Source organism: Priapulus caudatus, unplaced genomic scaffold, assembly GCF_000485595.1.
Source record: "Priapulus caudatus unplaced genomic scaffold, Priapulus_caudatus-5.0.1 Scaffold128, whole genome shotgun sequence".
Taxonomy (NCBI): Eukaryota; Metazoa; Priapulida; class Priapulimorpha; order Priapulimorphida; family Priapulidae; genus Priapulus; species Priapulus caudatus.
In genome coordinates, this window is record NW_014577189.1 from 332,838 (window position 1) to 355,337 (window position 22,500).

Below are 22,500 nucleotides of genomic sequence, written 5' to 3' on the forward strand. Positions count from 1 at the left end.
ACTAAAAACATTACCTCAGTCCCAAAAACTCCCAAAATAACGTTCCAAACAACAGTAAAGTATTGTTTAAATTATGTCATCTACTACTGGGGTTTATACAATGACGCTGTTGAATTGCTAAGCGTATAGCCCCTGCCATCTATAGGAGAACATAGTAAACGTTCAAAATTTTTATTTTTATTTTTTTTTGCCACGAGTATACTCGTCTTTCGCGGCCGTGCGTTTTGCAGGTTCAAACGAGTATACTCGTGTTTCGCGTTGAACGTGTTAATGGTCGACATACCTATTCACGTGATGATCGTACATATCATGTCGATTAGTTTACGAGTGGCCGAGCATGCCTACGGAAATGTGCTTAGTTAATATAGCTAAGTGATCTTGTCAGGTAATGTTATGAATTTTTTACAGAGATGGCCAAGTCGTGGTGATTAATTGTGCCTGTTACTTCATGTCAAGCGTAGCTGTGGATCGTTCACTATTATTTGAACAATATTACAAGCCCGTAAACCCTATGCGAGTGTGATGGCATCAACAGCTGCCATACCCTTTTAGAATAACAAACAAAATCTCGATTCAGGCTATCCTTTCAATTCGGGAAAAACAACATTAAATTTTGTACACGAGAGAGGGTATTGTGATAAAGTGTGCGTTCTGTATGCTCGTTAATGACCCTTAGAGAGGAACAAAGGTATAATCATCATGTCGTTCCATCTCGTAATTTTGTCGTAGGGCTCAGGTTGTGTGTAGGATGGATGTCTCATCGAAGTTTCACATCTTTGCCATTACTCCTTCACTAGGTTATCAGTGATATATGAGAGGTTTGATGAGGCCAAGAAAGCAGGCAAGATGGTGCATCCAGGCTCGGCTGTCGGCTCAACAGAAGACAGTAAGTGCACGTTTTTATGTAGTCCCTTATGTCTCGTTTGTATGTACTCCTCTCAGCTACACTGCATCGAGTGGATGGATTATGGTGGTTTTACGGATTGTCATGCGTCTGGCTTTCTATGATATATGCTGACAAGCAAGCATTAAAAATTGGTCAGTGTTTGCGGAACGACAGAAAAGCAGAAGTAAGTAGAAATGCTTAGGCACTACTTTGTAGAGAATTGAAGGAACCCCAATTTAACCATTTTGTGCTTTGAATTCTAGTTTGTAATCCTATTTAGTTATAATTTCATGTACTAGGTGGCAGCACCAACATACTTTTAGACGCACGAAAGCTACCATTCGATCAATTCAAGTTAGCTCGTTATGGGCGAGTCATGCTTAGTTTGACTATTAATTGTGCGCCTTTGGGTTTTAAAATGATGCAGATTTTTATCACTGAGTAGGTTTCTCTAATTTTGAAATATCGCTCGATGTAATGTAATGTAAATAATACTAAATATCACTGTAAGCAGATATGGCTAGCATTTTGTGGCTAGCATTTGGCTAGCATATGGCTAGAATATGGCTAGAATATGGCTAGAATATGGCTAGCATTTTGTGGGGCATGCGTGAGACATCATGTAATATATTTTTCGAATTTTTTTGAAGCCAGGTAAATACGATAGCGCAGTTATGTTATTATTGATTGTAACTTGATATCAGTGCTGTGCAAGGAGTGAAATCGTTTGGACGAGAAACCTGAGAGGCCATTGATTCATATACCATATGCCTCGTTAATAGGAATTGACACCAGGTGGCAGTGGGAGCTGAAATACACAGATCTAATGTGCAGTGGTAATTGCAGCCTTGGTCTGCCGCCATTACGGGTTTTTTGTGTTAAACTATTTGACCTAAGAATCAGCAATGCATGATATTGAGCAGATTGCTCAGTCATGGAGAGGAGTTTATCTAGCCAATCCTGAATCATTGTTTCACTCTGTGATGACCATTCTGTGGCTTCTCTAAACAAGTGTTCTATTGAATATTGCCATACATTCATAATTTTTAGCTCACCTTGACATCGTCAAGATGAGCTATTGCCATGGGTCGTCGTCCGTCCGTCTGTCCGTCCTTCCGTCAACATTTGGCTACAGTCAACGATAACTCAGGAACCGTTTGACCCACATGTTTGAAATTGGGTATAGTTGTTACTGCTATGAGAGAGGTTTGAACGTCCTATTTTTGAGCACGCCAGTCGACGTACTTTCGAGCCACGGGAATTTTTGGGCAAAAATGGAAATTGCCATTAGTCAGTTCAGGTTCAACGGATTTTGCTCATTTTTGGTATGTGAATGAATAAGGGCCAAAGGTTTTGATATTTAAAAAAATTATGCAAATTAGGTAGGTTTTTGCAATTATATAGCATATTATATAGACACGCAGATAACAGTCTGTGGTGTCACTTTCGTCTGGTTCGTTTTACAAGATTTTATTGACAATATCTTTAATGCAAAATTGGTATTTCCTCTCCACCCTGCCGATAAAACGTCTATATTAGAGTAAAGAACAAAACATGTCGGAACGCAGCATAACCTATTTATTTTGAACGCCATCGCTAAGAAGCATCAGAGCAGGTATCTACCGTCACAAATTGTGATTCATTTTGGTTTATAAATTATTATTGCGATATACAGATAGCAACCGTGTGCTACCGCCTAGAAAAACTCATACGAAGTAAACACTTCCATGCAACCAATTAACCTTTGACAAAAGTTGTGTTATGGGCAGGGAAACGCCATTGTCACGTGGTATATAGCAGCTACGTGGAATAAGCGTATCCTCTCAATCTTACACGTTACACATCGGGAGCTCCGCTTTTAGGCAGTGCCTAAATCTGAATATTATAAAAACGTTAAATGGCGATCATTTAGGTGTAACGCCATCACTCGCCCACATCTCAGACTTTCACATCTCAAACATTTATTTTCACATAAAAAATCCCACATAATTATCAAGAGTATATAATGGGAGTTCTCCCATATATACTCTTCGTTTCCATAATGTACGTCGATGGTTGGTCAATTAAAACTGACTTCTTCTCACTCACTAATTTCTGTCCTTTTTTGTGGTAAGCTACAGTGTCATTGACACTTTCATTTCTAGAATCATTATCACATGACCTGCCAGCATGCCTGCCACCTGACTGGCTTTAAAGGTTTGATAGCTTTACTGGAAATTTTGATAAGTTTGTGAAGAATTCCTGTAAAATCATCTATTACCGCAGAAGGTTTGTTTTTTGGCGCAGGGTGATTTTTGGTTCAGAAGTGGATGTTACAAAGATCTGTTTTAGTTTATGGTCTGATGCCCACTATGAATAACATGTTAGTTTCGAATCTGCGAATCCCTGCCTGTTAATTATCATGGTACAGAACGATCCTTTCAGTCTCAGCACAACATGACAGAAGCGGAGCAAAATTAACTATCCACACCTCGTGCCTGGAATGTCTGTTGGTGTTGAACCATCATTCCCCCACACACGCACACAGCACGTCTACAAAATGTGGCGAGCATATTTTTTCCGAAATCGAGCTTCAGAGAAGAGGTTTCACATGAGATAATAAGAAGCTACTGTTACTTGCCCCGGCCACACTACAGGAATGTTGGGAGATTGCAGTGTTTCGTCGCATCTGTCACTTGTTAGGCGCAGCGGGAGCGCGTCATAGCTGCGTGCTAACGTAATTCGCAGAACTCTGTAACCAGGTTTATGGTCCTGGTCGCAGGCTGTAAAATGTTCGTTAACAAGCCGCTTCGAAATGAAGAATTTCATATTGACAGAAATTTTGCCGAGTCTCGTCCCCACGTGGCGGAACTTAGTAATGGTCAAGTTAATTATCACACCATGTTGGTGGCTAACACCATGAGATATTTTTTCCATATTTGTGATTTTCGGGTTAAGGGGGAATTTTATGTGATAAGCGAGCGTGCACATGGTTGTTGATTCCTACTTCTAGGATGTTGTGGTTTATATATTATGGTCTCTAGCTGAGTGTAATAATAATTACAATTAGTCAGCCATCCTTCCTTGCCTGTATGACGTCATCATATATTTGTGCATCGTGTTTATGATTAAGTTCGGTTATGATGGAAGGGAAAAGGCTTTCCAGATTACAGCGGCTTGCCTTTGAAGTTTGTCTAATTCGAGATGAACGCAACGTGTGAGTCTGGAGTGTTTGTTTTCTCTTCGGATATAGAGATTATTGATCAAGGGAGAAGTAAATAGCATTTCTATGCGTACAGCGGTGCATGTTTGTGTTGCGCATACACAACGGTACATGTTTGTGTTGCTCAGGTGCGTGAGTGGCTTAGCATGACAACATAGCAGGCAAAGGGGCGGCGCAGTTGGCTATGAAACTGTGTCATTGTTTGTTCTTTTCCTTACAGGAAATCCTCTAGTAGTTGCTGGTATCTTTAGTATCGTTCGTTCAACAAATGGCATTATTATTATCATCGTCGTCGTCGTCGTCGTCGTCGTCGTCGTCGGCGTCGCCGTCGCCGTCATCGTCCGTCGTTCGTCGATCGTCGCGTCGTCGTCGTCGTCGTCGTCAATCGCTGTTAAATGTAACTTAGTGTGGTCCACTTGTAGCTGGTTTTTGAATCCCATGAAAACCAAACGCCTAATGCCAGTCTTCACTCATATAATAGAGCCAGGCTACAGCATCACGCACTGTGCAGCCCAGAATATCTGGAGCCTCCCGTGGCTTCGCTTCACACCATATTAGTTCCGTAGAGCTGTCCGGGGATCTCTAATTAGAAAATGTTCGCATTGGCGTTGAACGTGGCGTCCCGTCGTCTCCTTGAAGAGGTTGGAAGCAATTAATCAAAGATGATAGTTAACTTGTTAGTTTACCGCTGGTAAGCCGCCGCGTGTATGAAGATTAGGCTGACCCGTTAATACCTGCTTGGTTGAATTAGGCATTTTTTCAGGCAGTTAGGCAGTAGGAACTTCAGTATAGTATTATACTCACTAGTCACTGCATGTGCTCGCGTGTTTACGATTATGTGAATCCTAATACCTCCATTCATCATCTCAGAAGCCTGTGTTTAACCTAGCCAGGAAGGACACTGGTCTTTGATGGAAATAAACAGATACATGGGTAAAAAATGGCGTGTTTAACGGGGGGTTAGTAGCACCTTGTTGTTTGGTGGTCGCTCCCACAACATGCATGTATGTACACGCTGCGTGTTGGCAACCATGAGCTGCATCGGCCACACTGTCGTCTGCTTTCTCGGCTGCATTTGTTTCGCAGCTAGAACTTTCTGCGCGGTATCGATGTCGTCATATAAATGCCTTTCGCGCTGGCTTTATGATATCGCTGCTACCAGCCACGCTTCTCCCTCTACTTATAGCTTACTCATGCCCGAACAATTTATGCGCTGCTGTGTTGTGACTGATACTCTCCACCTTTTGCACGGGTATTGCTCTAATGAAGATTAAACGTTTATTGACGAATGAATCGAATCAATCACGATTTATTTATAGAGGAGATATATCTCTATGCTCAAGGCAAAAAATTGCATGAAATTTCCAGCACCTAATTATGTTACCACAAAAAGTTTGAATTTTTATGTAAAAATGGTATTTTGGATATTTCTCAATTACCAGAAAGAGTGAGGATACAAAATTTTCGCCACATGTCAAGCACAATATGTACCAAAATATTGCATCAGGATTTTTCTTTAAGTTTCATATTTACTGAGAAAAATAAAAAAAGCTGCCTACAATTCAAGTAGCACGTTTGAATTTAAAATTTTTGCGAATAAAGAGACATAACTCATAAAATACGGCACTTAATAACAATCCCTGACGCACTTTTTTACAGCAATATGTTACCATTAAAACGAGTGTAATATTAAATTATTCCGCGTTTCCGCGTAATCACAGAGAAATATACATTTATACATCGACTACTAAGTCAGAAATTGGAACGGAGAAATCAGCGTTTTTCTGACGTCAGCCGCGGCTCACTACACATGTACGCGGGCAAGCAAAACGCTCTGACAGTTCACATGTACCGTTATATGGAGAAATGAGCATGTACACAGGTGGGACATAGTGTTAGCCATCGAATAAAGTTGAAAATGAAAAATCGGTAAAAATTCTCCTAAAACCTTGAGAGTATCCTTAACGGCGTGGCAGCGATGTGGTCGTACAGGTTGTTGATGCCGTGCTTTGAAACCAATCGCAGCTTACTCCCTTGGTCCCTATAGTCGGCTTATCGGCCACACTCTTGGATTGCGCCCTGTTATAGTTTCACTTGGCCGAAGGAGTCCCAATAGACGCGAATGGCGTATGGGTTTTACTAAGTTTAAACAAGCAGGCGACGGAGGGAAGTGGAACAGGCGTTGTTGTTGTGAAGATGCACTGGAATGTTTGGTGTGATAACACCGGACTCTCGTCGCTGCTATCCCATTGTCAGCTGGCTGCGATTCTTCAAGCGCTGTTGTACTCGGTTATATCTACTGGCGACCTTAGTATGCATAATAACTAGCTCACGAACAATTCTGTCACCGTAGCAGCGACTACATACTCGGAAACGCGTAAGCTTGACATTGACAATGTAGGTCGCAGCGTCAGTAAATCACCCGAAACAAAAGTGACTAATGAGAACTGTTTCGGTCATTTTTCTCGGTTGATTTGGGGCCAAGCGTGCAGATCCATATATTATCAATACATTAGTGTCTACACTAAAACAGGAAGATGTTCTGTACAGTTCAACTCACCATCATTCTTCGGTTCCTCCTTGAGACGGAGCTGCTCCTGTGTTGGAGGGTGGTCGCAGGAGTTGCAGATGAGCTAACTCGTACTCTGTCTCCGCGATGCTACGTGTTGTCGTAATCATTATTTTCCCCTCGTGGTGCACGCTATTCGGTTGCGGCGGATCAGTTCGCAGAGAAGCGACATGCGGTCTGCTGCGAGTGACTCATGCTCAGCTGATGCCATCGTCGATCATTGGCGACGTCTAGCCGGTTGAAGACACGTGTGCGTCTCTCACTCACCGCTGGACGCAGGCTGTGTACTTCAATCTCTTTCATTCCCTCCCGTCGTTCTGGGTTTCATTCTCGCGGCCACGTGCGTTCATTCGTCTGTCACTCGTTCGCGTGGCTGCGCGTCCATCTATTAACGACCGACGCTCCGTGTGTCGCAGCCTCTGCTGGTTACGGCTGTCATCTACACGTGGTGGGCAGCTGCGCAGTGAGGGGGTCCTTCCACCGGAGAGGTTGCATGCCCTACATTGTTGTTTTGACTTTTGGTTATATGCGTCCATATGTCGGACCGCGCGCGCGCGTAGATTCGTAGTTCGGTAGGTTTATTTCCGGAGAGTTGACCGATATCGCTCCGGTTTATGGTTGTGCAGAAATGAGCTGCATATAGCCGACGGCGGGGTGGGTAACATGGGGTAATGCCGGATTGCAAGGAGTAGATGGGCGTGTATGGCACATGGGGTGGTAGGGAAAGTACAGGGGTGAGGGTTTAGTGAAGCCTTGATCGGAAATGCCATATTATTATCGGTGGTGATTCGTTGATGCAGTTTAGTATGCAAAGAGGAAAGGGAAACGGAGAAAGCCGAAGGTCAATATGAAAGGGAAGGTCGGAGAATGATATGGCTGAAGGGGATGATGACCAGTGCATGGGTGGTGGACGAGGAAGGGGATGTGAAAGACGAGGAATGCTGTATGTGAGAAAGGGAGAGCGGGGATAGATGACAACGGTTGAACTGACATGAGAGCTGAGAGCTCCGCCGAATTTATCGTCACATCAAAGTTTTAGGCAAACGAAACTACAAAGCAAGAGTTGAAATGAGACGAGAACCTGCCTTTTTTCTTGGCGTACGGTTAATGGGATGTCATTTGGAGGTCATTTCCACCACAAGTATCGCGTTTGTCCATTTCTCACTACGAACGCGGGCTCTGAACTGCGAACAACGACTCCGAAGCAGTGATAAAGCAGATGCGATGCTGCGAAAACAAAGGTAGATGCCCAGGTAGATACTATTGTTGGGCCGCGCAACGTGACGTTACCCACGGGGCAACGACGTATCGTTCACCCATCAATCACCGGCGCAACGTTCCTGCAAACACTGATAGCAATTATAGCACGTATAACTAGTGTCCCTGCTAGAGGGATCGATCGTGCGCTGAGGCGTAGTACGGCGCGGGGTAATAGCTACTATTGTCCCGCAATTGTAGGCAATTAGCCAGGGCATCTCTAACAAGTATTATCGGTTGCTTTGCTGGGAAGGAAGGTAACCGAAAAATGACAGCGAGTAAGTGAGCGAGTAAGTGAGCGAGTAAGTGAGCGAGTAAGTGAGAGAGTAAGTGAGCGAGTAAGGGAGTAATGTGCTAACTTGGGGAGCGGATCGAACCTCTGTTGAAGCGGTGAGTACTCTAGCTTGGCAACCAAAAGCGATAGATAGAGATAGAACACTATGCAGGCATATGCTAACCTTCGCAGTGTACGTTCGTTCGTGCGTGCGTGCATGCGTACTTGCGTACTGGCGTGTGTGTGCGTGCGTGCGTACTTGCGTGCTGGCGTGTGCGTGCATGAAGGTGCGCGTGTATGAGTGCCTGAGTAGGTGTGTGCGTGTTTTCGAGATTTCGTGTGCTTGCGTCCGTGCAACCAAGATATTCAAGGGCGTGTGGGCAGGCAAGCGGCGGAGTCGCTGTATTAATTGTCAATTACGTGTTAAAACGCCGCCACTGTTATTACCTCCGCCGTCTCGCTGTTGTGTTACATCCGCAAACCAAATCAATCTCTCCCCCTGTCTGTATGTCTGTCTCTCTTTCTTTCTTTTTCTTTTTCTTTCTCTCTCTCTCTCTCTCTTTCGCTTCCTCTATCTCTTTCTTTCTCTCTTTCTCTCTTTCTCTCTCTCTCACGGGCTCTCTGTCTGTCTCTCTCTCTCTTTCTTTCTCTCTGTCTGTCTGCTAATCTGTCTGTCTGTCTGAATGTCTCTCTCCCTCCATCTTTCTTGATTTCGCTCCGTTTGCCATCATGGCAACTATTAAGCCGCGGTGTGTTAAATGCGAACCTCCGCCCAGCACCCAGTTACCAGCACGAGAGACGTAAACCCCGCTAGCTGCATCAGTGCAGCATACATATAAATACACGAACGCACGCACGAACGCACGCACGCACGTACGCACGCACGCACATGCACACAACACGTACGCACGCGCACGCACGCACACACACACACACACACACACACACACACACACACACACACACACACACACACACACACACACAGCCACACACACCACTGCAACATATATATATATATAACACCTCTAAAACGGCCTGTATACAATGATCACTATCAATAATTGCGGGTGTTTATAATAGGATTTATATACGCGGAGCCTCGAGGTGTGCGGATCTTCAACTTGATCACCGACGCCACGGGGAGCGCGTGTTGTTCGAGCGTTCGTTTATGGCGCAGTTAGCACCTTCGGAGCGCGTCACGCGTGAGAGAAAATGGTGCAGGGGCAAGGAGGAACACAGAAGAGAGAGAGAGAGAGAGAGAGAGGGAGTGCGATGGAGAGGGGAAGGAGGAGAAGCAAGCTGAGTAGAGAGAGAGATGAGAGAGAGAGAGAAGGGGGGGGAACGCGCACGCGTTGCGCGAAGATCGTCAGCGGAGAGGGAATTGTGAAAGAGATATAAGATTTGAAGGTGAGACAGGAGATACGTGAGGATATGATTATGATGAGATCTGAGGGGTAGCGAGATGTGAGTATAGGCTACGTACATACGTGAGAGAGAGGAAGAGAGAAAGAGAGAGAGAGAGGGGAATAGCGCGAAGAGCGAGAGAGATAGGGCGATAGCGAGACAGAGTAGAGAGAGAGAGAGAGAGACGACAGCGAGAGCGATGAGTAGCGCTGGGAGAGCGAGAAGATGACATAGCATGAGAGTTTGCGCCGCAAGTTGTTTAATCGCGCCAGAGGTTCTTTGCTTCAGAGTTGTTCCTCTAAAAACTCCTAGCCCGGAACACTATACGTTCCGTCTGTTTGTCTATCTGTCGGTGATCAACTATTCTTACTAAATAGATCTTCATTGTTTCTCACGTCATTGACAACGAAGTGACTAGTCGTCTTTCTAATCATACGCTTAGATTCCGTCGGATGACAGTCAGGCGCTTTGCAGACAGAATTGAGCGCCTGGCGTCTTAGTGCGTCGGGCGGGCTCGGTTGGCCGGACGCGGGCGGGTTGCGGCCGGGCGCACGGGCGGGCGGGCGGGGCGGTGGAGTTAACGTCGTGCCCGTATAGGCGAGAGTGAATCTGGCTAGACCGGCTTGTCGCTGCTGAGTGACATTGGTGATACATGTTCTCTCATTCGCTTCTTCGTAACTCTGCTCGCCGCTTGCCTCTTTTCGGCGTGCGCGCGCTCTCTCTCTCTCTCTCTCTCTCTCTCTCTCTCTCTCTCTCTCTCTCTCTCTCTCTCTCCTCCTCTCTCTCTCTCTCTCTCTCTCTCTCTCTCTCTCTCTCTCTCTCCCCCCTTTCGTTCGAGCTATTTCTTTCCTTCCCTTCTCCCATATTGTCTTGCTTTCTTTCTCGTGTACTCCGCAGTAGACTGGACAGTATATTCTGCATGACAGCTCGCAGCTAGAATGTTCCACAGGACTCGACCGTACATCTCAGAATGCTACCGACAATGTCTGACCCTGTGGCGCTCCTAAGAGTTGTGCGCAATTGTATCACTGAATGCCGGAGCGGTCCCGAAAGACGGTTGAAGTCCGTGGGCATTGTGCGGGCCTGGTTATCCCCCGTAGGATTAAACCGTCTCGAGATTTTTGTAGATAACTGCGAAGAGGCCAGGCTGGCAGGTCAATATGTACGTATCTGTGTGCGCAGGGGTGGAGGGAGGGGGAGACGCGGTGAATTCTTCGGACGGACGTATGCCTAATGCTAGAGTTTTTTTTCGAGACTGTTTTTAAAAGCGCTACGTCGCTAAAATTAACTACTTTTCTTGTATAAAGTTTTTTTTACTATATATATAATTGTATATATATATATCAGGGTGAATAATAACATATTCATTCCCCTGATATATCGCCCCTATGATTATTATTATTAATATCATTGGGGAACAACGATTTTAGTTCGCGATAAAATCGTTTGGAATTACCCTTGTTGGGACGTATAAATGCGTTTTTTGTTCCCAGGCATTTGTTCCCCATTGTGCCAAAGACTGCGTTAATCCGATTCGGGGAACGATGTCTGAGTGCGCAATCTTGCTCGCCGCTAAAGTTCGCTAGTCAAATGTTTTCACTTTCTTTCGCGGGCGATTGTTCGTGACACAGAAATAGAAAGAGGCGCCTTAAAAAATGACTTCACCGTGAATTCCTCGTTTTAAGTAGTTGGAGGGGGGAGGGTTGTGCTGCGTGACACGTGTGTGGTAGCGGCGAAACTTGCACCTGCCACAGTGACATAGTTTCACGCTTCATGTGAGCGTTTGACGCCGTCGCTGCCCTTGAGATGCTCGCAAGATCGATAGTGATGACTTATAGCCTTACCAGCTAAAAATCTCGTGCGCGTGCGCAGTTGTCGTCTGTCTGAATGCGAGCAATGGCTGCTAATAGTTCATTATTTATCGCGACTCGTTCTCGTCTTCGTGGAGCATTCGGGGAGAGAAATTTGTCCGTCTGTAAGAACGAGTGGCAGACGCCGCCAACCTTCGCCTTGTTAAGCCGGTTTCCACACATATTATTTTCTTTCAGTTTTTCTCGTTTTTCTCTTGTTTGCGTAAATGTTATTATTGACGAGTTTCACAGACCTTTTAAAATGTATTTAATTTCAATATGTGAGCATACTATGTAGTTGCCACTCGGTGGGCGCAAAAAATCACAATTTGGGGGTTCACCCCGCGGTCTAACAGTCACGCGCACGTTCCGGAATCAACCGGGCTGTCCGTGCTGGCGCGCTTGGCTATTCCGAATGAGCAGTAAATGTTCAGCAGAACTCTATAAAATTAACAAGCGTAATTTACCGTATAATTAACGGCGTTGCCGTATCGGCATTGCCGTATTGCCGGCATTATGCCGGTATTATCGGCATTGTCGTATCGGCATTGCCGTATAATTAACGGTGTGATTGAGTGAAAAATGTCTACTAACTGCAGTAAACAAGAGTGTCGTTGATCTAGTGCCGCTAAGCACTCTGAATGTTAAGTGTCTTCGTAAATTAATCCTGATATATTTGCTCGTTACGTATACGTGCGTACGTTCTACATGGGGCGAGCATGCATGCACGCGTGATCACCATCGCTTGCAATCGGTGTTACGCATAACTATACATACAACTACACAACTACACAACTACACAACTACACAACTGCGCTCATACATTTGCGGCACGAACCAGCGGTGACGCCTTTATTCAATAAAATGCGTGTACGTAACTTTGATGTTGCTGATGATCATCCGACGGTCTAACAGCAACGCATGTTCTGGGCGAGCGGAGTGGCCGCCGCGCCTGCCCCCCGGCGGCCTGCTCTGCATTTATTTACGTATCGCTGCGCTGTGCTCGCACGTAGGTTCAACTATGACTCCCAACGTTATGATTATTTACCAACATTGACAATTGCCGCCGGCCGTACGCGGAATGCCTCGCTTCTAACCACTTTAGAATTTGAGAAGGCGAAAGAAAAAAGAAAGAAAGAAAGAGAGAGCGCGCGCGAGCGAGAGAGAGGGAGAGATAAAAAAATGCGTGAGCAGGCCTGCACCCCCTCCCCCGCGGCTGGTAGAATGGAGTGGCCCACTCGGTGATCGCGGGCGCACACGGGCGCAAGCGTCGTTATCACTATCTCCTGAAGGGTTATAGAGAGCGCTACCGCCGCCGCCGCACTCACGCGCACTCGCACGCGCACACGCACGCGCACACACACACATCGCTGTGATTTCACCCGTGCCGCGCGGGCGCACATGTTCGGCGATGTTTCCTTAAGGAGCACGGGACGCCGCGGGACGTGGGCCGCTGTTTGTGTACTGGGTCATCTAGAGCAAGCGCAACGACGGCACATGTTCGCCGTAAGCGCACGCGCTCGAGAGAGAGAGCGAGGTCTCACCAACGCCTGCGTGTAGGAAGCAAACTGGCCAGTGCGTGCCTTTAGCGAGCCTCCCTCAACTCACACACGCACTCGGTTAGCAGCCGCGAGAGCGTCACTAGCAGTTGAGGAGCTCGGTGGAAGAGTAGCTGGAGAGCGTCGTGTGCGTGCGCCTGAACACTGTGCCCGGGAGAAGTGCTTCACGCGACGTCAGATGCGATCGGACGAGGAAGAGGAGGAAAAGGAGAAGTAGACTGACGTGTCTTGTGTGTAGAAGTATATAGAAGCTGTCGCAAACGTGGACAAGTCCGGAGCTTTCTCTATTTATCTTTCTTTCTCTCACTCTCTCTCTTTCTCTCCCTCTCTCTTTCTCTCTGCCTCCCTGGATGGTGAATTCGATGAACTAGGATCTTCACACTTGTACTAATAGGCGATTCAGTTTAAAAAAAAGTGCCGATTCTTATTGCGTGTTAATACACCGTGAGAGACTCCCGTCGGAACGCCAATTATCGACTCAGTAATAGCATCGGGGAGTTGTTTTTGTCTGCGCCCTAGCAACCGCGTCCCATCTCTCGTCGAAGACACCAACGTCGAAACAAACACGTCGCCATGTTAGGTTCGATCAACTACCACATGAAGAGTTCGATTCCGATCATAGTCGCCCCGCTGCCCCCGCCGCAGCGGCGCAGCAGGTCGCGGGAGGCGAGCGGGAGTAGCGGATCGAGCAGCGCGAGCAGCGTCGCCGACTACAGCCGCTCGTACAGCAGCGGCTACGAGACCCTGCCGTCGCCCGCCGTGTCGCCGACCAGTCCGCCGCCGCCCACCGTGGCTGCGGCGCCCGCGCCGCGCGGCAGGTCGGGCTACGGAACACTGCCCCCTCCCCCGAAGTCTGCGCTCAATGGGGGAACGAGGTTGGCGAACGGGGACGACAGCGGGCTTCCCTCGCCCGTCGTGGCACCCTCCCGCCCGCTGTCCGCCGACGGTACGCGCGGGAGGTCTGGTCATGCAACTTTTCCGTCGTCGGCGACGCCGACGTCCTTGCCCACCGCGCGTGGCAGACCCGGGTACGGGACGGTCCCGTTTGTAGTGAGGCCGCTGTTTCCCGCGTCTGCTGAGACCGCGGTGCAGTGCGGCAGGTGCGACAGCGATCGCCAGCCGACATCGTGTTTGTCTCCGAGCGAGAGCGATCATCGCGTGTTGTCGCGGTACGGAAAGCTGCCCACCGCATCGAAATCGCCGACCGATTCACCTTTACCCGGGTGCGTCACTGATCAACGGCGATCCCATGATTTGTCGAGCGATATGCATTATCAGTACGGACGCGGTGTCGTGCCACGTACTGACGATGCCAGGTCGGGTAGTATGTTGGGCTGCGCTCCATCCGTTAGTAGTAGCACGTATAGAGGTGGGTACGGGACTCTCCCGTCGGGCAAGGATAGGTCAGATAGGAGAATGGTCGGGGGTATGGTCACTGGCACGTCCCAGGCAATGCAGCGAGTGAATGACCATTCGAGCCGGTTGGCGAGGGAGAAGTTACAGGGAAGTATCCCCGATCGTCGACCGCTAACACGGGAAGGATCACAGGATAGCCTCACCAAGACGCGACCGCTGACACGGGAAAAATCACAGGATATCTTGAACAAGAGTCGACCGCTAACAAGGGAAGGATCGCAGGATAGCTTTACCAAGACGCGACCACTAACACAGGAAGGATCGCAGGATAGCTTTACCAAGACGCGACAGCTAACAAGGGAAGGATCACAGGATAGCCTCAGCAAGACCCACGCGTACGCGAGTCTTCCCCGTTCTCTGTCGAAGGACAGGTCTCGCGAGAGCGTGAACATGCGCTACCTGTCGCTTAGAGATCGTCTGCGAGGAAACAAGACGAGCGTCGGCGATGCGTCGGGCGATTCTGTCGCCCCCGCCGGCAGCGAAGCTGGGGGTGCCCGGGCCAAGGTGCCGACCGAGGCGACCCGAGGCAGGACCGCCACCCGATCGCCTTCCTCGGCGGGCAGCGGGAGAAGCTCGCTGGATGAGTTCCTAGAGAAATATCGCTTCGGCAACGACGAGCCTACGCCGTCGGGCGGTCAGCGGCTGAGCAGAGCTGGAAAGGTGCCAGTCACCCACGGTACGTCACTGCGCGCGCGTCTTACACTCGGGTTGTGTGTGTGTGTGTGTGTGTGTGTGTGTGTGTGCGTGCGTGCGTGCGTGCGTGCGTGCGTGCGTGCGTGCGTGCGTGCGTGCGTGCGTGCGTGCGTGCGTGCGTGTGTGTGCGCGCGGGCGTGTTTGTGTGTATGTCTGCGCGCGGGCGTGTGTGCACGCGTGTATGTGCGTGTGTCGGTTCCATGCGGGTTACTTTCGCGCCAACTATGCGCATTTTCGCTTATCTCTGAATAGGTTCAAGGTCGCAGGTATGCAGGTGAGGTGATGATGATGATGATGATGCGGCCCCCTCCCACTTCTTTGAAATGTAGCCAACGATCATGTTACGGTGTTGCGGGATACATCGTATCGTTGGCTATCGTATTAGGATTTAATTCGACCTCGTTTCTGTGCAACCAAAAGATGCACTTGTCACGGCGGTAATCGCAAGATGGTTAAAACTAATCTTACTGCAGACCAGTCGTCTGTCAATTATATTCCGTAAGTGTGCTTTTACTTTCTGGCACTTTCCGCTGGACCATGTACGAGATCAGCAAGGTTAGGTTGAACCAACTGGAACCGACTGAATGCGGCTGAATGCGCCTTCACTGTTCTGTACTATACAAAATAGTACCGAGCCGAATAAAAAGAAGATAATAGGTGTACTCACGCGAACATGCTCGCGTGAAAATATTTAGCACTCGCCGAAAGAAATGCGTGTATACAAAATCCGTCGCTTTAAATAGATGCTAGAAACGAGAAAAGATGCTATAATTAGAATGAAGTGGTGATACTATAGGGGGAGTGACCGTACCCCACTCGTCTCATACTACACACTATTGAGTCGCCGCTAATGTGGCCCGATGTAATCAATGAATGTGCGTGCGTGCGTGCGTGCGTGCGTGCGTGCGTGCGTGCGTGCGTGCGTGCGTGCGTGCGTGCGTGCGTGAGTGCGTCAGTGCGTGTATAGTAGCCGGGTCGGTGGGGCCAAATAATACTGACCAAATAATTTTCTTAAATAACTCATCGACTAATTAAAGCTGTTATTAAAGCTAAACAGATATATTTGTAATGAGCTTTGTAATGGAACAAATCTTCCGTGTGCTATATAATGTGTTCAGATGTTCAATATTCTATATTCAATGTCTTTTTTTTTCAATCTTTTGAATCTTTTATTCGATATAACGGAGTAACTTTTTTGCAAAAATAAATCTTAAATTCGTATACACGTGCTGCAGAGCTTTCACTCGCGTTATTTAGTTCTAGTAGTTATGTCAAAATGCGTGCCCCCTATATCGACAGGAAATGTCTCCTGGCTGTTTCACCTGGGAAGTTTGTGCTGAAGATTCTTTGTGTGAGTTTATTACTGCTGCGTTGTGGGCCACCTTTACACAGTTCATATATCATCGTGGTGGTTTACTAGCACTCAACGCTGTCTGAATAGACCATAACGCGTTCCCCTGTATTTGTATCGGTGAGCAGTTCTGCTGAAGGTTGGACAGTACTGAAAGTACTTGGGTGACATATGCTAGCCAAGAGTCGTAAATTATGGTTGCTTTGAGTTGAGGCGCTGAGGTCCTATCAAACAAACCTCCCCACCTAGGCACAACAAACCACACAAACCTCGGCGAGAACGGGAATTTTTTTAATTGGGATATCGTATTTCATGAAAATCGGCATCTGTAGGCTTTAAGTAGCAAAGTCGAGTGCTATGTCGTGTCTAGCTGAGCCATGCACATGCCATGCCCCCCCCCCCCTGCTACGGATCTCGTGCTCATATAGCAGCCGGGTAGTTCATGCATGGCAAGCGACCGCCTCGGAAAAAACAATGTTTTGAAAGGTTTCTTGCCCCCGTCTCAATGCCGAGACGCTCATCGCCTTTCTGTGCCCCTCCTCACGCGTGCTGTTGTGACTTGCGCAGTTAGACGACCCCGCAATTGTGGGAGTGCTGTGAACGCGTCCCCCACGTCTGCTCGCATGTACACGTCCGCGAATAGCTGTCGGCGGTGGCGGTCGCTCTCACTGTTGTTTTGCTTGGAAGAATCCTCGCGCTTTTTCGATGTTCGTCGACGGAGTTGTTTATTTTGGCAAAGAATAGGAAAGTGTTTCTTTCTTTATTTTTTTGCCCCACTCTCGTCTGTTTGGCCACTTCTGTCTTTTTTTCTTCTAATCTGAGCTGGTTTGTCCTGGAAGGGAGAGAATAATAGGGGGAGAGGGGGGTTGTAAGCAGCGGATGCTGTATTGTAGCTGATTGCTTGTAGCGCCTCACGTGCTCACTCGTAGATGCAGCCATGCATTCACCCACGCTTAGATGTCGAGCATCTAGCACAGAGGTTACGCAGAATCCAATCGACGGCGTGTGTAAAGGGTTAAGAGCTTCTCTCCTGGCAGAGAGTGCACACCAGCCTTGGACCTGTCTTATCTGGTCTGAGTCGAGTACAGTGACAACCGGTTCGCATGGCGATGGTGCTCCGATGCTCCAGGCTCTTTACTTCGGCTCCTCCTTTTTTACTGCTGCCGTTTGATCAGTGCAGGCGGCGGCAGCAGCAGCTGATCGTGCCGTCGTGTCTGCATGCTGAATGTTGATCGCGCATCTTTCTGTTTTGAAATTGTCCAGGCTCGGGTTATAATTATATCGAATAGCGCGATTGGTTTTTTTCCACGTAATCATTCTCGTGCGTTGTACTTTCGACAGAGCCGAGTAAAGAAATACTGTCTATGTTTTTATACGGAGCGGTAAGGCGGTCGGGGATGTCTGAGAGTGTACAGCTGTGTCTACCATCTTATATTATTAGACTGTTCGAAGTCCTGATTGATACAGTTCTCATTCACAGCCGCATAACTTATCGTACACTTGGTAAAAGTTAACCTTAATGTTTTTTTTTGCGCACGCATGCACGTTCGCACACACATACATATAAACATACAGACGTACATATTCACATACACATACACATACACATACACATACACATACACATACACATACACATACACATACACATACACATACACATACACATACACATACACATACACATACACATACACATACACATACACTACACTTACACATACACATACACATACACATACACAGTGTATGTGTACATACACATACACATACACATACACATACACATACACATACACATACACATATGCATATAGATATACCTATACATATGTATAATATATAATATATAGGCCCCTATATAATATATATATATATATGATATATATACGTCGAATATAAAGCTATGTAAAATAGGTTCGTCCTTGTGTTCTCCATTTACCAGAATCTATAATGTTTTGTGAACCTAACAGCTGCTAGATGTAGCGACGATACGAGCGGTTCCTGACCTCGTTGGCGAGAAACGTGGCGTTCTGTAGCGACTCGCGAGTTCATCGGTAACGACCAAACCAGGAAATGAATAGACATATAGGTGTCAGCGAAAACTACCTGTGTGGACTCGCGAGTCTCATTGAAATGCGATCATTACCTGGTGGTGCATGTGCGAGATCTGTCAGCACACAGGCCACCTTACTGTCATTTAAATGATCTAGTCGCCATTCGCAAATTAGTTTACTGTGTTAATTGCTTGTGTCTGTTTCTCACCGAAGGCGATCGTGAAATCGGCAACGTTGACACCATGAGAGAATTAATGTTCATGTTAATCGATTTTACAGTGATTGTGAGCGAATATATACGCCTTTACGTGATTATATGACAATAAGTAATATTACCATTTTTAATAAATATATCAACACAGTTTTGGTTTCGTTGGCTCTTTATTGATTCATTGCGGCGATATGTCTCCTATTTTGTCATTCCGCTTTATGTTACGCCTTAAACATAGCTCACACACACACACACACACACACACACACACACACACACACACACACACACACACACCATAGCTCCCGCGTTCACCAGTAGCGCGGCAGGCACGCACACAGAAATATCACACGCCACAAGATTTCCACGCGCGCTCGCACGCCCCGTCACACACAGACAAGACTGATTTCTGCAGAACAATGAAATACAACCATCATTCACGTATTCCTTATTTTACAATACATTTTTACCATCGGATATTTATTTGCATTATATATAATTAGAATGAATGAAATATCTTACTAGTAGTTATACGGTTATATTCCTATAAAAAGCTTTTTTATCGACATATAATAAAATATATATATAAATATATAATAAAACACCTCCATGCACACAGAGGTTACACGTGCATCACACAGACACCCGCGAGCGCACTGCCCAACACACACGCAGCGTTACACGACAAACAACAAACACAGACCACACGCACGCACCACACACCCATGCACACACACACAGCAACACACACATGCCACACACACACACACACCACACACACGCATCCACGTTCTCGACACACACACACACACAGGATCACACACACACATCACGCGCGCGCACAACACACACAACACGCGCGCGCGAGCACATAACACACACACACACCACAACACAGGCATGCACACACACACACACACACCGATACCCACGCCACAGACACAAACGCCGCGCGACGCGCCGCAAGCAGGCGTATTACAACGTATAACATACCCGTGATATTCTGCTATTACATCTATATATACATTAGCATTTATTTTTTTTTCATATATTTTCCGTCATCATAAAAAAAGCACTCAATGTAATCTAGTATCGTAAATATTTGTCTACCGTTTCCACAGATGGACATGGGCCGTAATCATAGGCAGCACGCTAGAAAGAACCTCACAGCAAGGTCTAAACGCCATATTGCTCCGTGAGTTTTCTACACCAAGCACCTCTGATGTCCAGACGCGTGATTCACACAGGCACAGCCCACTAAGCGGCTTGCACCTACTATGAGACACGCAAGCACAAGATGCTTTAATACGATTTCTCTTGAGTTCTTCGCCTCTTTCTGACAACTTACAAGGACGATAAATATTATCACTAATATAAGGTTTTACTATTGAACAATCGTAGCGGCAAACAAACAGAGCTATATGAGGAAGTAGAAAAGCGGTCTGTTTTTCTACAACGAAAATTGAAATGCATGAACAAAGAATAGCGCTGCCTAGCAACGGCTAGCGCCAACGGCTTTCACACAAGCCGCGGGCCAACGTGTTGATGTCATTCATAGCAAGGCAGTTGATTGGCAAAGTTAACGCGATGGCTTGGGAACAATATAATACTATACATGTATATAATTATATATATATATATATTAATAAAAATAATATTTAATATAATATAATATAATATAATATATATACATATATAATATTAATATATGATATAGCAGAGAAGTGAAACCGCCCACCGCTGCGAACACGCATTGTAAATGTACCTCAGTTCGGCGAACATCAAATGACTGTCAAACAGCCGACAACACCGGGAACATTTTACCTGGCTGATCGTTGACAAAAAGACAATTACGTAATGTCCTCTATAAATGTAGTAAATCGAACATTTTAGCTTACGAATCTGTTTATTTTTAGATATATTAAAATACATTAGGCATTCATAATAACGTATTTTACGCAATAGGAATGTTGTTATATGATATATATATTTAATAGTATAAATAAATAGATATAATATATACTTAATAAAATAAAAATAAGCATAACATGAATATAATAAATATAATATAATTATAAATATAATTAATATAATATAATATAATATAAATACAACATAATATAATATAATATAGTATAATATAATATAATACTATAGATATAAATAATATAATATAATATAATATAATATAATATAATATAATATAATATAATATAATATAATAATATAAATATAATATAATATAATATAATATAATATAATATAATATAATATAATATAATATTATAATTATATAATATAATCATAATATAATATAATGATAATATAAATAATTAATATAATGAATATAATATTAATAGAAATGTAATATAAGAACAAACCGATGAGTAAATGAATCTGTTTCGAGATAGAAAAAAAACATTTTTCATTTAAGTGCACATCGACACTTGTTTGCAAGTATGCTGTTCAGTATACCTAATAAACATATCAAAATAAAGTACAAATATGTATAATATAGTAGCAAGACATGTAGATTATTCCCGAATGAACTCGTTTTAAGTACCTTATTTACTATTCAGACATTCATAGTCATATTTATGTACGTAGATGCACCCAGCTATACCCCCCGAATCGCTCGCGACAGAGATCCCCTTGGCAATCTTATATTCGTTTATCGTCCGTCTTTTCTTTTAACATCATCGCCTTCCATTTTTCTTCCCCTTCGGCACTGCCGCACTCTGCGTTTTCCTAATCCCTATTATTATATCCACACGTTTAGCCCCCCCCCGCTTAACCCTCCTCTTTCGGCTCTATCTCTCGTTCTGCAATCTCGCCAATTTATTGCTTCTCGTCTTGTGCCATTGTCTGCTGACGAAATCGGAAACAATCTGTACACAGAGTAGTAGCGAAAAAAAGACCAACTTCAATCAAAAACAAACTGTAATCATTGTACAATTGGAAGAAATTCAATTTAATTAATTAATTAATAGAACAGTGCGAATTAACTAGATGTACAGTTACATTATAAAGCCCCTCAAACAGGAAACAGAAATTACACAATGTAGTGTTTGCTGCAATTTGATTCAAGAGTAAAAAATAAGAAGTAAACGCCGATATAAAGCGAGACGTTTGGATCGACACTACAAAAAGTATGATGCATTTTAATTTCAACCATAGATTACAAATTAGGTACTGACTACCTACACATTATGATACGGAGTTTTAGATTCATGCAAACACGTGATAAGCATATCCTAATGCATATTTGTGAATGCTATGTCTGTTTGTTTGCTGTTCTCAAATGGCAAATCAATATGGAGCCTCTAGAAATAGGGTGTAGTTTCAGTAGGGGTAACTTTTGGATTGCTGAGTGTCATGGGCACATTGATTTTGACCTCCGAGTCATCTGAAGTTGCAAGGAGGAAAAAAAACGGAAAAAAACGATGAACGGGCCCCTGCAGCAACATATTGTCGCCAAACAGGATTAGCTTGCATCTGACTTGGTACTGTAGTAGATAGATAGAGATAGATTGATAGATAGATAGATAGATAGAATAAATAAATAGATAGATAGATAGATAGATTAGATAGATAGATAGATAAGATAGATAGATAAGATAGATAGATAGATATGATAGATAGATAGATGGACTAGAATAGATAGAGAGATTAGATATAGATAGATAGATAAAGAGAAGGAGAGAGGGGAGAGATAGATGAATAGATAGATAGATAGATAGATAGATAGATAGATAGATAAGATAGATA

General features: G+C 45.3%; 1 protein-coding gene across 4 annotated transcripts in view; it reads left to right on the forward strand.

Moving 5' to 3' along the window:
- The window catches only part of LOC106805821 (CLIP-associating protein 1-like), a 159,564-nt gene that overhangs the window by 59,088 nt on the left and 77,976 nt on the right, over window positions 1-22,500 (forward strand). For 2 of the 4 annotated variants that reach the window (XM_014807565.1, XM_014807562.1), the window contains exon 1: window positions 14,025-15,096. In XM_014807565.1, coding sequence (XP_014663051.1) covers window positions 14,271-15,096 — 826 coding nt within the window. In that variant the 5' untranslated portion in view covers window positions 14,025-14,270. Of the gene's footprint in view, window positions 1-797; window positions 887-14,023; window positions 15,097-22,500 lie in introns of those variants that run through there. The other 2 variants (XM_014807563.1, XM_014807561.1) reach the window with 2 other exon arrangements.